The following is a 19,098-nucleotide window of genomic DNA, read 5'->3' as shown; positions in this document are numbered from 1 at the left end:
CAATTTTTTTATTTTCATTTGTTAAGTTTATGTTAAATATTATATGAATAAGTTATATTTTACTCTACCGTACATGAAATAAAAACTTTTTCGGGATAGAAATAGAACAAAGTCAATATAACTACTGGGAACTGATTTTTCCCACTAGTTCTATTATTTATTGCAATAGAACTTAATAGAACTAATGGGAAAAAAGTCCCAGTAGTTCTATAATAGAACTGCTCAATAGAACAAATGGGAATGAACGAAACTTACGCTGCTTTTTCTTATCGTCGGTTACCGTTTCGTTGTACCCATATAGCTGAAACTTTTTTGAATCCCAATAAACTTGTTAAAATGGATTCAATGCAAATATAATCTTTAGGATCCCAGCTTAATGTTATATGTTTATAGTTCCGTCTTAAAATTCAACTTTTTTACCTTTTTGAAGTTTTCATACGTGGTGGAGGTTGGAGGCCGCCTAGAACGAAGTTCATCTTCTTCACTGCATCTTTTAATCGACATACCCACATAACCATAAAGGATTAAACTTTTTCCCCTGCTGCTTGTTATACATCCAAAACATTTCTTTGGTGGACATATTTTCTCACTGTACGTAATTCGCATTTTCTATATTTCAGCATTTTCAACCATTTTTTGTACAAAATAATTAATTATTAACAAACAGTTCCATTAAATCCAATGAAACTCGACAAAAATATTTTGTGATTACTTTTTACAATGATTTTTAAACTACCTCCTTGCGTATTATATTAATATGTGCTAGTAAATACTTTTTGATTAATTTAGTGTTAAATAGAATAACTGCCTTAGTAAAGGAACCTAAGCTAAGACCTTTGTGCCTTCGCTACAATTGTAATGTGAGTAACGCGAATAATAGAGTACATAACAAGGTCTGACCGGCCTTGGTCAGAGGCAGCTTGCTCTCAGGCAGTGTGCGGTAGTGCCGCGAGGAACTGTGGCGGTCACCTGTAACCCAAGTCGGTTGTTCCAGATGGGCGAGCGCGCGCGGCTAGCGGGCGGCGCGCTGGCGGCGTCGAGTGATAAACGCTGCTCGACGCTTGCTCTCAACAAGCTCTCGTTTGTCCAGTACGTATACTTTCTAACACTTCGTTGTAATAATATGTGTATATTGCCCTTCTCTTATATTTTAGGCTAATTTACGAAAGTGCATAATTAATTAACTAAAAAAAATGCTATTATAATACTGACTTAAAATGTTTAATACGGCATCATTATGCAGGATCGACGCAGTTGGGGGGTAGCAAGTTGTTAGGATATCCGTCGGTGTCCACACAGTAGGAAATGTCACCAACATTTTGGTGTGGTCGATAGTTGCCGTTGCCTTGGCAGACATGAGTCATGGACATTCCACGCGCAGGGAAATGGATCATGGTGTCTTGAGCACAGTCTGTAAAAAAACAGTATTAGAAAGAATCTTGTAACAGTCAACACCACTGCTAAAAAACGTTATATATTATTCATGTTGTTTAAGTTCTTGTCCCCAATGCAGCCTATCTCGTGTAGTTTCCAGGTGGTTTCCAGTGGCAGCAGCATTGTAATGACATTTGGTTGAATTTATTTGAAACAAAGTGTTGACATATAAAATTTTTCGCTCTTACTTTTTTAAAGGATAACATTTTTTAAATAACGCCAAAAGTTACGTGAATCGTACCGTCCCACACGTAACCAAATTTGGTCAGAAAGCCTTTTCGCCCGCCCACGTAACTCTATGGGGCCACAGTTCTGACCACGGTCATCTTTGTCAGCAACGTACCAGTATTCATTTAAAAAAATCTTTTAGTATTATTACGCACTTCAAATGGTTAACACTATATCCGATTAATTAAGTATTAGTACGAAAAAAATTACATTGTTGTGGTATTGTAATTTAGGATTGGAATTTTTGATTCTTTGCTTTCCCTCTATTTCATCATCAGTAAGGCCTAATAATTCGGGCCGCATTTAAACTGCAGCCAAATAACAGGTGGAATGTAGTCGGAAATTACTTTGAATACTATAGGTGCAATTTCCGACTGCTGGCGTAGTCTCATAGCAGTTCCGATTCAGTCAGCGCGACTGCACCCTAACTTTACACTATAGATTGTAAGACTTTTGTTAGGCTATTCACTAAATGAGTATCACAAGAGGTACCTTCTCAAGCTATAGCTTTTTAACCGCCTTCAAAAAAGGAGGAAGTTCTCAATTCGATTGTTTTTTTTTTGTGTATGTTACGCGATTACTCACTGGTATTTGTGAACTGATTTTGATATTCTTTTTTTGTTGGGTAAAGAGGGTACCTCACTTTGGGTCCCATTTAAATTTTAAGAAAATAACCCACCTCAAAGAGTGGCAATACTTTGGGGAGGAATCCGGTTTCGCGCACTTTCCAAGGCAAATACCTAGATTTATTTCCACTTTTGAGGTCGTTTTTTTATAAAATAGTTATAATTATTGTTTTCCAAATATTCCATAGTTCTTTCACGCTCCATGATACAGGTTTACTGTGAAGCAGCAGTTGATAGCTTTATAAACAGATATGTATCGGCATATCCTTTTTTGCTGTTGATGAATACCTTCATCTCGACTTCTTGTGGAGTTATCAGTGTTGTTCACTTTTTTCTTGTACATCACCCTTACTGATAGTACATGCGAAACTGAAGTCGGAGTAATTTTATTTTCAATATATAACACAAAACACCGGATTCCACAAAATTCTGTTTAAACCCACCATCGTCATTATGATGAAACGTTTGGCACTTAGTGATCTCGATGGTTTCTTGTAACCTAACATGAAACTAACCTAACCTAACATGAAACGTAGTAGCATCTTGTAACCTAACCTAATATGAAACGTAGTAGCATTCTGTCTTCAGTACTATGGCTGTATTCCGCCCGCCATTGTTTTCACAGCTCAGAAGTATTCATACGGTCTACAATTGTCCGTTCCGATTTGGTCAGGACGTTTAGTTTGTAGATAACCTGTGCTTGAAGAGTAAGATGACCTACACACGTGTCGATAAGTCTGTCCTTAAAGTTATCAACTGCCGCTTGCCTATCATCTGTAGGGCTAGCACGATAGGGCGCGACTAGCGCGAGAGCGACATAAAGCGCGTGATACTGCTGTTGTCGTATAGACATCTCGCGCATTGTGTCGCTCTCGCGCAAGTCGCGCTTGTTCGTGCTAGCTCTACTGGTGACAATAGAGCGTAAAATCACTCAACAATACCGGGAGAAGAATAATATAACACACTCAGTCCCGCGTTAGGGAAACCCTGTATCGCGGGTGCCTTGGCCACACATATAGGCAACCAAAAATTACACCCATACTCACGAGAGAAATAAATGTAGGCCTTACAAATATTTCTCCCGGCCTGGAACCCGGGACTTTTACGTGGCAGTCCAGGATGGTAACAATGCGGCCACGGAGGCAGGATTATGTATTGTCTGTTTCAATCCATTTGAAACAAAAGGTAAATATAAGTGTTTGGTTAAAGTTCTAAAGCAATCACTCAATAAATGGAATAAGTAACAGTTTCACGTATATTTCGACGTGATATCCCATCACTTTTTTAACCGACTTTAAAAAAGGAGGAGGTTCTCGATTCGACTGATGTTTTTTTGTATTTATGTTACGCGATAACTCTGTTTTTTCGGTTCGGTTCACAAAAACGTTAATCGATTTTGATGATTCTTTTTTTTTGTTGGAAAGAGGGTAAACCTCAGATGAAAATTTGAAGAAAATATTCCACCTCTAAGGGTGGCAAACAAGGGGATGAATGATTTTTGACCGCTAGTATGACTCAATAACACAAATAGATTAATTCAATTAATTAATCGATTTGCATTACAATTGGCCATCACTAAACCGTCTATGGTCGGGTCAGTGACTTGTTTGTTTATTTTTTGTTTAAATTGGATTGAAACGAAGTATACATAGGCTAAGAAACTTGTAAGTAGTGAGAATCGTTTGCACGTTGACAGCGCACCAATTGTTATTTGACAGTTGCCCCAGAGCAAAACGTAAGTGCTTTAGACAATATTTTACAGGAGAGCCAAAAAACACAAGTCATGGTTGCCCTTAATCAATTTTCCTTTTTATTTAAAAAAAAGTAATAGTATTAAATAGGGTACCAATCAACGAATATATTGATGTCACAAAAATTATTTCAACTTTTTTTTATTAACCTATAGTATCCCACTGCCGGACACAGGTTTCCCCCAAAATCCCCCACTTCGTCTTTGGCGATCTCCCACCACTCCCTCTCAATCCCATCAAAATTGTGCCGCCAACGCCTTCTGGACCATCCCCGCCGTCGCCTTACAACCTCGGGTACCCAAGGAGTGATGACGTTCGCCCACTTCTCGGGTTGCATCCTGCTAACGTGGCCCAATCCCATTTGAGCCTGGCTGTTTTGCTCCATCAGCAATGCCAGTCATCGAATGCAGCATTGTATTGATCACTCTGTTAATACGTTTAAAGCGCAGAATACGGCTTTCCATTGCCCTCTGGCAGATCTTGACTTTAGATTTTTGGAAATCGGTCAGCAACTATGTTTACGCACCGTAGGTTAGAAGGGCAGGATGCACATATCGATGAGTTGGTGCTTAAATGACATAGGGAGGTTACCCGTCAAGACCTCCTTCAAGGACCAGTAGCTCAGGCGCTTTCTATGCGACGACCGTTTTCGTTGTCGTCCCTGCTTTCGGAGCTTGCTAACTGGCGCAGGTTAGCAATAGTTTTGAGTTGATCAAAGAGGTTTTTGACTAGTCACGAAGCGCTATTACTAGGTTTTAAGGTTTCTAAATCTCTGGTAAATTGTAGGACTTTGCAGTGGCTGTCACGGCAATGTGGTAAGTAATTAATCAGGGAGTAGGATTCTGTTAAAAATTATTTCCAAAAAATTTGGCCCATTACTAGGTTTTGCTCTGTTGCAGCCGAGTTGTGAAGCAATCTTAATGTAGCCCGTGTGACTAGGCCGAAAAGGTTAGTAGTGTCGCCAGGTGTGATGTATCGAAATGCGAGGCAGAGGGGTAAAATAAGGGTTTCTCGGGCCTCAAACGAAGATTACAATAACACTAACGGTATATTTTGTCTCATTACTACGTTTAAGTTTAGGTTATAAAGGTTTAAGTCAATAATCAGGCCTTCCAGGCTTAGGTAATCATGGTAATCATGGCGTAATTGTCTGATGTGATATGAATATACCCCTTTAGTATATTAAAAAAACAACAATGAACACTCGGATATAGGTGTCCCGAATAGTGGAGGCAGGGTTGGTCTTATTACTTGTGTTGAATCTGTGGTATCCCACGGGGCCCACAACACCTGGCCAAGAGGGTAAACCCCCCCGGCTGTTTTAGTGCTTATGCCCTCCACGTGGAGGTTAGTCCCATATAACCCTCGAGTATCCCCGGGCTCGAGGGTATGCATAAAGAATTTCCCCCGTAAGCAAAAAAAAGGGGTTAGACTTATTACCTGAGAATTAGAACCATCTACCCATTTGGGTGTCCTGGCAACACTACTAAAGGCATAACTACATAACATAACAAAACCCTTCGGTATCACGTAGAAGTATGGGTTTATCAGAACAATATCTTCCGTTTAGTAGAAAATCAAATGAATTTGAAAAATGTTGCGGTCAAGTGTCGCGATCTCCGCATTCCAACGAACGATCTCGTGTGGCAGCAGCGGTGGCGGGATGGAATTGTGCTACATATCGGGAACAGGGTCACGGCCGCCAACCGGTTGTCGCCCGTAGGCACCTAGAGTCGGCCGCCGCCGTCGCAGCCGCCGCCGCCGTCGCAGCCGCCGCCGCTCCACAATGCGAAAATATGCCTTGCTAACGGTACGCCAAAGCCCCCAACTACTTATCTCGCATTAATACCCGTAATAAAATACCGTATTATTGTTGCCTATGTGTACGACTTATATGCAAATAGAAAATGATATTACTCAGTGTTACTAACGAAGTAACACAAAACATTGTGCCAGTTTTATTTGTGCGATCTGATGCTCGTTAGTTTCGGATGTGGTTAGTCGTTAATCTAAAGAGAATGCTGGTAGGTTTATTAGGTGTACTTACTGCAATTCATGCCCTCCATTTCGCTTGTGATGGTTTGCCAAGCTCCAAGAATCTTTCCGTCGCGGCCGGTGCAATATGCACTGGAATAATAATATTAACGCAATAACGTAACCCGATACGTCTCCAATTCTATTTCATACGCAAATAATGTAACAGCTGAGTTACAATAATTTCTCGGTTGTCGGTGTGTGTGCTGAACAAATGCATCTAATGATAGATAGATATGCGCTTTCAGAATATGGTATCGAAATACTTAAATTATAACACACTCTTTATTAATACGTAATCTAATAAATAAATCTAATTATTTCTTTACTGCACACCAATAATGTAAACATCCTCGATAGAGACATCACCTAAGCAACCTTAATGTATTGGAGCGCCAAAAATACTATTATATATTTATTTACGCATATAATTTTGAAATTTTATTTTCATGAGGTTCATATACATGTATGTATGTTAACCACATAAAAATAAACAATAATAATAAAAAAAAAACTTTTGTTCACAACGAAATCGGAATGAACCAAATTTGCCGATACATACTGTAATACAAACAAAGGTTGCGACCGACTCCAGATTAGTTCTAGCGCTTCTTTAACTCAGACATACTGTTAACAAAGCCTGGATTAAACAAAATTTATTTCAAAGAAAATTTATAAGCGCCGGTAAAGAAATCCTATCTTTAGATATAGCCCCATATCTTTCTTCATTAGTTTTGATTATAATGATTCTCCGTACCGATCCTTAAGGTTTACGAGAACGGCACTATGACCTGCGAGCACGCCCGCGCAGGGACCATTTAAGTCAGGTCCTACCCCAGACGGTTTGACCGCTTTGCCTTAGGTGAGCCGCCCCGGGTGCACGCACAGCACCCTTCCTATTTTCCAGATAAGTACCGGAGCTGTAGACACGCTCACTTCTCGTTAGCGCGACTAACGGTTGCCACCGCTGAGCCGTCGACTCTAAGTCGACTACCAAAGCTCTTTGGTGGCGGATCTGTAAGGCATATCTTTAGATACGTCTGATTGTGTCTTACACGCTGACTTATAGTTATAACATCAGTAGTACTTACATGCCGTTTTGAATTTGTAAAGGTCCGTAACTGCCGTCATAGTCACAAAATGTCACAGGGTTGCCGAGGAAGTTAGTGCCATGACTTTTGTGTTCCATGTGTATCATTCCAAACGCAATCGTTAAACTTTCACATTGCCTGAGATATTGTTCGCCTACTTCTGCTGCTCGGACTGTAGAAGTTGTTAATTTTTTCCTTATTATTTACACATTGTGCCAAATTCCAAATCTACCCAAAATCTATAAACATTTAATACCTATCGCTAAAATGCAGCATACAAGTTTTATGAAACTTTTTTAAATTTCGATATTTTTCAATTTCCTAAAAAAATCTTGCGTTAACTGTTCATCGATTTGTATGGTAAGTAAAATAAAAACAATTCTTTGAAGATGAACCGTATGGAACTGCAAATTGACACATGACAAGTTCATAAAATTGGAATGCTTGATGCCAATACATTTAAAGTTTCATCATATCAGAAACGTAGCTAATGGCGATCCTTACTTTCTGCTAACCCCATTGAGAGAAAGGCGTGTTAGTATTTGAATGTTATTTGTACTTACACAATTTAAAACTGACCACGAGATAATGTATAACAAATAATAAAAATAAACACTACCTACAATGGATGTACATTTGATAAGAGTTCACTTGCCTGCTGGTAATTTACGAGCCCTTCGCTATTCCTATTAACGAAAATTAATTATTTAAATCAAAATATAAAACACGAAATTCTCAACGACCGGCGCGGGCGACCTATACAGGATGTAATTGTTAAGTGTGTCCAGGTACCGTACATATTAGATATATGAAAAACTCTTTAAACTAATATCGAAAGTACGCTACCTAATGAGTAAAATAACAAAAAACAATGACATTAATAACTTTTTAAAAATAAAACTAAAAATATTCAAAATTGTTATGTTAAACGCTTCCATATATTTAATATGACATTCGTGGCGAGGCTTTGGTTTCCCTTTTTACTTTCGATATAGGTTTTTGATGTCTCTTATATTTACGAAATAATCGTCTGGGGACACTTAACGGTTGCACCCTGTATAAATAACCATATGAAAATTGTAAGTTACGTTTGCTCGTGCTAAAGGGGACATACAACCATTGCGTATATTTTAGGAAGGTATATTGTACGGACAGGTAACATACATAATTCTTATGTCTTTCACATTCAGACACAATACTCACGTGCTTGAAACAATTTTTAAATGTATTCTATTCTGTTTGAACAAGTGCGCTATTTACATTTACAGTTCTTTGTCATGTGGTCATCCCGCGGCCGTGAATCACTTGTGTAGCAACGGGTTTAAACATCTCAGAATTATTGAGGACAATATTTCGCGTACTATAAAAAGCTTATCTATTTGATTTCGAGATAACCTTGTTGTTGCGTTGACCTAATTATGAAATGGAATAACTTTTATATTCAGCACCACAAAGTAACAGACAATTACTATCACTTTTTAAAATACAAAATAGTATATGCGCCGTTTGTAGGTGACCTAATTAAAGTTAAGTGCGCCTCGACCACCAGAGACGACTGCACTTACAACATGGTAGTAAGTTCATATCCTGTTCTGGCACCGGGATAATAGTAGGTTGACCAGTTTTGGGTTCCGCACACCAACACAACCCGTCGTCGCATTGCAATGGTTCGTAACTTCCATTTGGCGTGCAGTGCAGACTTACATCTACCCTGCCCTCGGCTTCCAGTTGTGATCTTCTTCGGCTGCATGCTAGAAGTGGTGTTTTATTTTATACGAATAAAACAGTAAAAAACAAAGCTGATAGGAAGTGATTATTACCGATATAGGTAACAATAATGTGCCAGACAACCACACCAATTACCTGGTGTCAAAATAGGAAATTCCCTATACTATGAGTACTAAAACAAACGTAATTCACTTTCCAGAACACCCAGCCCTGAACCAATTTTTTTTTTAAACATCAAGTGCCGGGACGAACAGGTCGTGCGCCTGACGGTAAGCTACACGCCTGTCCATAACAGTTACAGTGCCACTCAGAGCTTTAAATTGCAAAGATGTGAGGATCACTACCATTGCGCCCGTCACCCTGAGACATAAGTTGACAAGTCTCATGTGTCTATAATTTCACCAGCACCCTTACCCTTCAAAACCGGAACACAGTAATGCTGACATTACTACTTGGCGGCAGAAATAGGTAAGGTGGCAGTAGTACCCTGGACGATCTCTTTCACTAGGAGCTCTACTGCTTCTAAAAAAAGTTTTAGAAAAGTTCATATTCAATTTGGTCCTACCGGGAATCGAACTCGCGACCTCCCATCCTGCGCCCATAGTTTCCAAACCGTTGGACCACCAGTGTAGTCAATGTATATGTGGTACACTCGGGGAAGTAAAATTTTACAGTTTTACAGGCTGTCTGACATAAGTCTTTATCTACTTAAAGCTCTCCTTTACGTTTAATCTTGTACACAGCAGTTTGCTGATTTGCGGTATAAATAAGTAAGGTTATGGTATCTATCCAGGCGGATTCTGCACAGAGAATACTACCACGAATAAAAATTATAGACTTGCTATATGTCTATCTGTAGCATAGGAGACTCTTCATGCGACAGCCAGAAGGGATTAATGTTATAGAAAATTTGTATTTACCGACTTAGTCATAAGGTTACAATTGTTACTAACACGATGTGGAGATAATCCGAAATAAACTATTATTATTGTTATTATAACACTGGCTATGTGCTGACAACGGGCACGAACACAAACTAAACCTAATTTTATTTGTTTGCCGTTAATTACTAATTAGTTCATTACGTACTGTTTTGGTCCTATTAAAATATGATTGCAACCACGTTTCAACTTAGTAGTAAACTTCTTGTCAACATTTCGCCACAGTAAGTATAGACTAAAATCACTCTAAAAATCATGATTTTAAAACTCTTTTAAACGTGCTGGCAAAATGATTTCCATTTGATTTTCATTTATTTGTCTTTTCACAGTCAATGAAAATATTTTGACTTGATTTTGACATTGGATATCACTGCTTAGTGAAAATTATTGTTTCTTTTGCCTATGCAAGTCTCTGTCGGCATATTTTCTTTGTTGTTTTAATTTGGAACTACGTTAAATTATTCAGAGAACAGTCTAACTAATGGTTTAACAAATATTTCTGTACCGTCAAGAATCAGTGAAACTTAAAATATGTTGTCATCACTACCATTCTAGGTTTTGGATTAGAAACTTAATTTGTGCTAACAAGACTAAATCCTTCTAACAAAATGTCTTCCTACCAGGTAAGATTACTAAGAAAAATGTTTTCAGTACATTTATAAGTACAGTTACGAACGCCTACGATGAAGAAGAGCGTCGTAGAACGTGTACATGAGACAAGTTTCATAATACTCGTCGAAGACATGTGAAGCCCGTGTGAAGACTGTATTCGTAAACTCTTTCCTTAAAAGGAAAGCCTTTTCAATAGTGGGTCGTTTATGGTTTTATACAATAAGTAATGGACAGCTACTTTACCACAAGTCATTTCATCCGCCTCATCTCTCCACATTTGTCCAAATATTCTGTTTCCTCTCTCATCAGAACAGAAACATCTGTGTAATAAGCAAACAATCATAAATTACATTCTTGCTAGTATTAGTAGTAGGTGCATTGTGAACCACAAACCTACTCAAACTTTTCGAATTATAAACAGATTAATGTTACACAGCGAACGAAAGTTATACGAGTTAGTAAGTAATGCTTTCTCTTATATCTGGATTATGCTAAATATTAGTCGCTAGACTGTATTCAATTCAATTGCATGGACTAAATGTTGCATATAGAAAGGCTGGAGCAAAATACCTGCCAGTAAAGCGATCTCCCTTGCATTGCACAGGTGCAAATCTACCGTCTGGTAAACAGTTCGCTGGAGGTCGGCACTCTCCAACTGGAACATTATCTGAAACATAGATTATAAAAAAAGATTTTCTGAATTTTTAACAACTACCTCTAGACCGAAATGTGTGAAGAGCTCGGAAGAGGTCTTATGACTTGCATATTACCTACTATAAAATGTTATTACTCAGCTAATAGCTAAAACGAATGCACAGAACGGTGTCGTAATGTATTCATTTGTGCGTACTAATTAATATCGCCCAGCACACATCCGGTATTGGCTAAATCTGTAAAACCGGAACTACGCTACCGACAAGATATTTGTATCACATCGATGTCCGCAATACGTTCAGCTTGAACGCTTCCGATACGCGTTCAACAATGAACTTTTTGCACGCGTTTTCGAATTAATCATAATATTTACGAATTGATTGCGTGATTTAATTAATTATAATGGAAATTGGACTTCAAAAGTGCATGGTCATTCCTAATCTAAAGAGATTCTATCTTACTCAATAGTGTATGAATATTTTACGATAAAAGTTTGTTGTACGTAATGGAAATGAGTGACGCCAAAAAGAAATATTTTGAAATAGTACTTAAAGTTGATACTTATCAGTTGGATATGTCCATGCAATTTTGCAGTCATGAGCACGTACCTAGTTTGTCAGAAAGTTAACTTTTAACTACTCGTATACTAAAGTTTAAAGTGCAAGTATTATTAGTCGATCAAGTCTGTTTCACTACTTACATAATTAATTGTACGGGATTACTGGTAATTCGAAAATTTGTGAAGGTTAAGTCCATTTGCAAATAAATTTAGCGTTACAGCGATGAATTATGTGGAATTATGGACGATTATACCACTTATTCTAATTAATATATTTTCGAAAATTCAGGATTTGATTTTATAATATTGGATCTTACGCAATGTTTTGCTTACGGTATAATGTTCGAACAACAATAGCGCATATTTTAATACAAAAATATAACTCGTAAATATTTTATGAAATATAACCGGAGAATTTCTCCAAGATAATAGGCCTGGTTCCCGGAGCCTGTGGTCGACGTTCCTAATGAGTGCACTACCTATTCTTGGTAACTTCCAGTAGGTTAGTGCAAGAGTGCGAAATTTCATACTGTGATACTTTATATACTTAATGGCAGTTTAGTTGTTTTTAAGTGTCTTTGAAATAGTGAAATAATAGTATACCCTCAACCACTTAGCATCATTGATAAAAGAATAAATATATATTTGTAATGATTAGCAAATTAGCTTGGATAATGATATCAAGTAAAATAATACACGCAGACGGATAAGTACAAAGAAATTTTTCAATATCACTTATTTTTAGACATTAAACGTAGCTACCTTCATCAGTTCCGACGTCCGTACCAATGGCACATCCCGGACAACACCCGCCCATAGTCATGTTCGGAGCCACAACGCGTCCGGGACCGCAGTCCTCGTTCGTCAAGTCAAAAACACATACATGGGCTAGTTTACATCCTGATTCTGAACTTAAAGTACCGCTGGAGCACACAAATAACAATAATAAGAAAAGAAACATTTTCCAATGACACGCCACTAAAGAATGGATTTATTGAACCACAGGAAATAATGTTAACGATTAATTAGAACCGATTGTGTTCTTATCTAGGCTATCGAAGGTTGTTTAGTGATGTTTTGTTCAATGTAATGTGTTCTGGGTTACTACCACTGGCCGGAGCGAATTCCGTTGCTCTGGTACTCACAGAGAATTCCCTCGTTTGAGTCCAAGTAATGGTGTGGTTGTCTGGCTCATTATTATTACTATTATTATTTGTTTTAAGCTACGTTTGCCATACTGCCTTTATAAGGACTTAAAGCAATCCTTTGATAATTTGGAACTAGTAGCATAACGACACAATTAATAAAAAGTTGAATGTAATTTATGTTACCGATATATAAACCATAATTAATATAAGTGTCTATTAGTAATCTGAATTTCCGTGATAAAAAGAAAAAGGAATTGGTACTAAAATGTATATATATGGATCTTCGTATATGGATTTTTGAAATTGTGGCAACACTATTCCTTATCGGGTGGTTTTGGAGAATATTATCAATCCAAGAATTTATTATCAATTCTTATCAAACTTACTTTATCATACAATTGTTATATATTTGTATTTTAATGTATTAAACTCATTAGACTTTGTAGGAATAAACAATGTAAACCTAACGTTCGTTTCGTACCGTTTGTTTTCATTATTTATTCAAATATGTCGAAGAAAGCAAAGATTTACTTACTCGGGCGTGGTATTAAAAAAAGAAACAGGCTTAAACTACGCAAGCTATACTGGATTGTCATGACCGTAAGTTTCTCTGTTGCTCGTATGTGTATTACACACCTAATGTAGTAGCTGAAAGTCGTGTCGTATGCAGAATAGCTTGCAAATCGTACTGTCTATGAAATATATGCAGGACCTAACTAATATGCAAATTACCGTGGCATGACAACAAAAAAATTAATACAATGTATGTTGTCAACGCAAGAAGTTCAAATAATAATGTTCTTATCAGCATTATCGCTATCTGAAGTTAAATTACGCCGAGAACAATCGGGCAAGGTGAGGCGCGCGCGCAGTGCCACCGGTGTCCGGCGTGAACAGTCACGGCTTAAGCGCACAAAAACTGCGCTCGGTGTATGTTTTTATTTATCACACACTAACACTGTGATATCACTGTCTTATCTCTCTACCTATTATCAATGTATCTCTCTCAGCCGCCATGCCCTGTTTTTGTTTTGTACTCTACATTTATCTGTTTACATTGAAATTGTTTTTTAATTTCTTTCCAGATCGGATTAAAGCGGGCTTACCCGGCTAGTATGGAGGAGAGTAAGAAGAGGGCACAAGTTGGCACAAAAGTTTCTAAAATTGCGAATATTTTCCAAGGAATGCCATCGAGAGACGAAGACGATATGCGTGGAAGCGACGTCACAGTTGTTAGAACTGAGAGCCACTTGGCGCGTTTCAATAATGCCCGCGCTCTCTTCGAAAAATTGGGAGAAGAGAACAGGGCGTTTCGTATCGAAAAATCCCCGTCGGCGGCTGCTAGCTTTGCTGGCACTCGTGGGTTCCCACCAGTAGTGCCGGCACGATCGCGCTCTAGCTCCGCAGGCTCTGTTAGTCCCCCGCGGCGAACTATCACTCCGCCTGCATCAGCTTCCGCTGTCAATGGTAGCGACCGTCTTTCCAATGGCGCATCGCAGCAACCGCCAAAGCCTGCGAAACCAGTGGTTTTGCCCAAACCTGATAAACCGGACAGACGGTTTAACAAAGAACTTATTGAAAAGCAAAGAAATTGGACTGCACATTTTAACAAAACAAAATCTTCCCGACATGATCACGAAAACAAAGTGGAAAAGCACCACATTGGTTATCATGACAGAAAATCGCCCGAGGTTACTGAAAGATATGTTGTTCCGTCACGGGTATATTCACCGCCTTTATCGCCGTGTGCCGGTGATACTCAGGTGGAGCGTCCTAGTACACTTCCTAGCACGTTCATAAGTCGAAGCACACCTGACACGAAATCACCTAGTCCTATTAAAACTGTTCCTTCTGTAACGCCTACTAGATCTAACAATTTTGTATCGTCTGCGAAATCAGACACTGTGACACCTATAAGAAGTGACAAAATAATTTCTCCCACGAATACTAGCGATCATAGATATTTCCCGCGCCCTGAATCGACAAATAGAGTTTTTCCACGGTCACGATCTATTGTTTCTCCAGAAAAAGAAGACGATAAAGACTGCTATCGTGAAAAAGATGGTTTGTTTTCCCCCATTAAGACTGATTCTTCTGTTGTGACTTCGAAGTCTTATGAGCAGGTTTCATCTCCATTACTAACTTCATCGAAACCTGTTATTGAGCCAGCATCCTTGCCTCGCCATCAAAAGTCTCCACCAACACCAACTCCGAGATCACCGAGAACACCGCCACCGATAACTCAAGAAGAAAATAATATTTGCGCCGAACTGCTGCAAACATCTGTACAGGAAGACCTGAGTAGCCCATTAGAAAACAAAACTATAGATTGCCTACCAAGTGGTGATCAGTCGGGAATGAAAATAGAATCACAGCCTGCATTGGCTCGACCACTACCTCCTGTACCCGTACAAAATGTTAATGATCATTGGTTGCAAGAAGAACACGAAACATCACGTAGCCCAGAGCCGTACGAAATAGTGATGAGTTCTCCAAATCCTGTAACTACGAGTACAGACGATGATTATGAGCCAGTGCAGTTTGTTACTAATGTTGACGAGAAGAATAAAGGACGTTCATCTACTCCCAAGTCGCCGGAATGTACAGCGATCGCGGAGGAAGCGACTCCTTCCCAGCTTGCCTCTCCCCTCGCCTCGCCTGTACACCACTTGTCATCCTCATCACCAGCGGCAGCTTCACCATCTCCCGGTAAGTGTTTAATTAACTTTCCACCATCTGTTTTCTTATGACGATTACGCATAACGATGTCAAAATAAGTAAATACAAGGAATTTAAATTAATAGAAAGACACGGTTTTTTAAATACAATTAAAATACTATTTTCCAAAAACCTACATAAGTTTTTCTATCTTATTTTTATCTCAGTTGCGTTTGTATACTTATCAGTTCCAAGATGTTATTACGGTATTGATAACTAGCAAAACAACAAGAAACAGCCTGAGCATTAGATTTATACGATACAGCTACTCTTTATTGCACAAGCAAATACAAATACAAACAAACAAAATACAAAAACTGAGTACAAAAAGGAGCTGTAGCTCCTTTAATAAGCAGAGGGTGCAATAAATGTTATTACGAAACAAAAACTAACAGTACCGTTATATAAATTAAAACATAAAGTAAAATACCTTAATAAAAGTTGAATATAGTACATGCAACCAATAATATTTAAAATACAACCATGACAAAAAGAAAAACAGGCAAGGAGTTCAAAAGAGTTGACTTAAAAAAAAAATTAAACTACGACATGGTGAGAATTTGTTGAAGTTTTATTTTTTTTGGATTCTCTTTCTTGGACGATAAGGTATTCTACTACCAGACACTTTTAACTGTGTATATAAGAGGAGTGATATTAAGATAAAGTATTAAGATATAATAAAATAGTTTTAGGTGCGATAGGGAAATTACGAAGACAAATGCAATAAAGTTACTTTATCAAATAATTTCAAATATTATGAAATTGTAATTTTTCTCGCCTTTCTTTTTTATTTCTACAAATGAAAGCACATAATATATGAAATAATCTGCGAAATACTATATATCAAAAATAATCTGACAAACTGACGTTTCGCGTCCAGTAGACATTTTGCGAAGCGGACATTTTGCGGCTGAGCCTACATAAGTACATTCTTCGTTCGTTCGTTCGAATCGTTGAGAGTAAGAGCTCAGTTTAAAGTAAAAATGAGAGATCGTAAGGTGCTGTCAGTAGTAAATTGATAAAACGATATAATATATATATTTGAGCTAGGGTGGAGTGCTAGGATTAAAAAGGACATAGTAAATAGTACTGGCTTCTGTGAAATCGTGAAAATGTCTACAATATAGATTACTGTCCAAGTTTGAACCGAAAATCTGATAAATGGTACAACCCAAAATGACTTGATGCAACGATTCTGTAACTGTGTATAAGTAGGTAGGTTCCCATACTTTGAAGGGTCATATATGCAGCAAATCCCTTCCAACAAACCACAGTAACTTAGGTGTCCAAATATATCAAAACCATTTATTTGCGCATCTGTCGGGTACTTCACAAAGGTTTGGAAAAAATAGTACAATTACTACTTTTGTCTTTACGAAGAACTTAACCAAATTTTAAATTAGGTGTTTGTGTATATTTTTCGTTGAAAGCATGATACATTATTTCATCGTATCGGTCGAGTGGGTGTCAATTGACGTTACGTTTGGCGGTCTCGTGCGCGCTGGGTTCAATGTAATATTGAGGAAGTCAAGGTATTCGAGTCGTAGCGAGACTTGCGAGTCGATCCCGATTTAGATGCGCTGGCGGCGCCGCCTCCGCCGCCGCGACGACGCAGTAACCCGAGCGACGTCGTCCTGCACGCTCCCTTACGCTTCTCTTAAAATCTCGTAGTTCGTTATCATAACAACTAATTTCTTCATTCAGATGTTCAACATCTAGGTCGTAATTTTGTGAACTTTGTGTCTGTGTGTTACGTGCCTTATTACTATTTCATATCAACAATAGCCTTGTTAATGCTAATAAAACAATACGATCTGCAGTTTGTTAATGTGAGATTTTGAATATTACTTAGTGTATCTCATACTGTTTATAATAGATTTCCTTCAGTTTAATCAAATCGCCCGCACCGACCCTCAATTTACTATCAATTTTTATCGTAAAGGTCGTAAATTTTTCAGCACATTCTCGTTTGCTTCTGGTGCCGCCCGCACAGTCATCTCATTCCTGTCGGCTCGGTTTGCCTCGTTCCCGGCCTTCCTAAATATTACATTCATTCAGCAACGTCTCGGAGTCACTGATGAATTTTTAACTCCACTTTCCAGTTCTTGTACACTATGTTTTAGGTAATGCAACATAATGTATTAGCTTCCTATACATTCCGTGACCAATGCGGTTCGCAAATCTAAATACAATGTAATCGTATTTTGGGGTTTCTAAATCGTTTGTCCTCTATATTTGTGCCAAAACATGAACGCGCTGCGTTGTTAGGATTATTTTAGTAGTATTTCTGGAGACGTATAATTTGGTACGTCTGGTTGTGTTGCCAAGTTGGTTATCTGTGGCCGTGTTTGTTTACAAGGCGCCCGGCACCGGTGTCCAGCACGCTCTGATCGTAAACTTTTACTATCACATTACGTTCTTCTTTGTATTATGTTTTAGTCGGTGCTATTTGGATTTTTTTATTGAACTTTTAATACGAACGCTTATTGAATCTATCGTCAGTCGCGCCTAATGCGCTGACGAGTGGTGCGCGTTGTTTGTCTCGTGGTGGTGGTATAAAATCATACAAGATACAGCGTTGGGAGTTTGTGGTTCACGTCAGTGTGAAGAAAGGGAGTGGAGGAAGGCACCCGTCATGGCGCGGTGATGGTCCCGCCGAGCGCGCGCGCCGCAAGCGCTCGCTCGACATGCGCCTTTGCGGCTGTTGTCTTGGTTAGTTTACAAAATAATCAAACTGCCATGTTGCTTACTGCATGTCATTAACATTTTTAAGCTTATTGTAATGATTATAAGTAACAAACAAAATCTGTGTTGTTTTAACCTTTCTAAGATCTAAATAATAAACAAATCCTCAATATCTGTAGCTCTTAAAACAGACAGACGCAATGGACGTCGGGGTTATCTCATTGTCCGAATTGAATATGCATGTGTGCGAAAGATATGAATGAAAAACATCAGTGTTATTGATGTGTAAGCATAGGTCATTCAATGACCGCGGCGTATGTGTGTTGCATATGTGAGTAATGGGATGACGCGGCAGCTTTTACATACATTTCAAGCTTTTATCGTAATAATCAATGATATTACAGTAGACTAAGATTCGCTATCAAAATGATCTTGCGTTCAAATCGTTCGAAATTACCCAATCATTTGTTAAAGATCTATTTTGATAAAAACTAAAATTCAGTTCAAAAAATGACAGCGTATGATTAACGTACACGTTAATTTATATACTGCTACGCTACTGAGAAACCACTTTCTTAAATGCTTGTTTATTTAATTGATTAAGATAATTTTTTGTCGAATGATGATAGAATTTTTTAACACTGAACTTTCTCAGAGCTTTTTGACACTGACAGTAGCTGTAGCTGGCCTCTCTTGCGGCGGCCACAGTGTAAACCATCGGGCCACCGAGTTTGCCAGATTCAGAGAATTTGATTAAAAGATTAATTAATCTTTGAGCCAAAAAGATAATCGATTTGCTACTGACTTCTCATTTAATATTTATTACGATAACTTTGTGACGTGGATGTGGAAGAAAATAAAGAGTTTGAATTTGAGTAAATTTAATATT

General features: G+C 38.2%; 3 protein-coding genes across 4 annotated transcripts in view; 2 read left to right on the top strand and 1 right to left on the bottom strand.

Moving 5' to 3' along the window:
- Nucleotides 1–712: 712 nt before the first annotated feature.
- Nucleotides 713–12,608, bottom strand: LOC113227985. Its single transcript, XM_026461098.1, has 7 exons — nucleotides 12,421–12,608; nucleotides 11,016–11,112; nucleotides 10,689–10,765; nucleotides 8,730–8,915; nucleotides 7,165–7,336; nucleotides 6,087–6,166; nucleotides 713–1,411 (listed from the first exon to the last, which is right to left on the bottom strand). Exons 1-7 carry the CDS (start codon nucleotides 12,479–12,481, stop codon nucleotides 1,236–1,238), a joined length of 849 nt encoding a protein of 282 aa, XP_026316883.1. The 5' UTR covers nucleotides 12,482–12,608; the 3' UTR covers nucleotides 713–1,235.
- Nucleotides 12,609–13,921: 1,313 nt separating this feature from the next.
- Nucleotides 13,922–17,185, top strand: LOC113228060 (serine/arginine repetitive matrix protein 1-like). Its single transcript, XM_026461200.1, has 2 exons — nucleotides 13,922–15,515; nucleotides 17,100–17,185. The coding sequence occupies exons 1-2, from the start codon at nucleotides 13,922–13,924 to the stop codon at nucleotides 17,183–17,185; spliced, it is 1,680 nt and encodes a 559-aa protein (XP_026316985.1).
- Nucleotides 17,132–19,098, top strand: part of LOC113227983 — a 29,274-nt gene continuing 27,307 nt past the window's right edge. Inside the window, exons 1-2 of one of the 2 annotated variants that reach the window (XM_026461097.1) lie at nucleotides 17,183–17,243; nucleotides 17,964–18,236. In XM_026461097.1, the coding sequence (XP_026316882.1) occupies nucleotides 18,212–18,236 (25 nt within the window). In that variant the 5' untranslated portion in view covers nucleotides 17,183–17,243; nucleotides 17,964–18,211. Of the gene's footprint in view, nucleotides 18,237–19,098 lie in introns of both variants that reach the window. The other variant, XM_026461096.1, reaches the window with a different exon arrangement.

The sequence above is a fragment of the Hyposmocoma kahamanoa genome, unplaced genomic scaffold (genome assembly GCF_003589595.1).
Source record: "Hyposmocoma kahamanoa isolate Upper Pololo Valley unplaced genomic scaffold, ASM358959v1 220, whole genome shotgun sequence".
Taxonomy (NCBI): domain Eukaryota; kingdom Metazoa; phylum Arthropoda; class Insecta; order Lepidoptera; family Cosmopterigidae; genus Hyposmocoma; species Hyposmocoma kahamanoa.
This window is presented reverse-complemented; position numbering and strand designations above follow the sequence as displayed.

Excerpts from the sequence above, each read along its gene's own strand:
- LOC113227985 (XM_026461098.1), bottom strand. The coding sequence starts at position 12,481 with ATGACTATGGGCGGGTGTTGTCCGGGATGTGCCATTGGTACGGACGTC. Across the intron at positions 8,916-10,688 it reads GGCGGATGAAATGACTTGTG|CATGCAGCCGAAGAAGATCA; the intron begins GTAAAGTAGCTG and ends CACCACTTCTAG. Across the intron at positions 7,337-8,729 it reads TATGAACTTACTACCATGTT|TCCGAGCAGCAGAAGTAGGC; the intron begins GTAAGTGCAGTC and ends CAACTTCTACAG.
- LOC113228060 (XM_026461200.1), top strand. The coding sequence starts at position 13,922 with ATGGAGGAGAGTAAGAAGAGGGCACAAGTTGGCACAAAAGTTTCTAAA. Across the intron at positions 15,516-17,099 it reads GGCAGCTTCACCATCTCCCG|ATGCGCTGGCGGCGCCGCCT; the intron begins GTAAGTGTTTAA and ends ATCCCGATTTAG.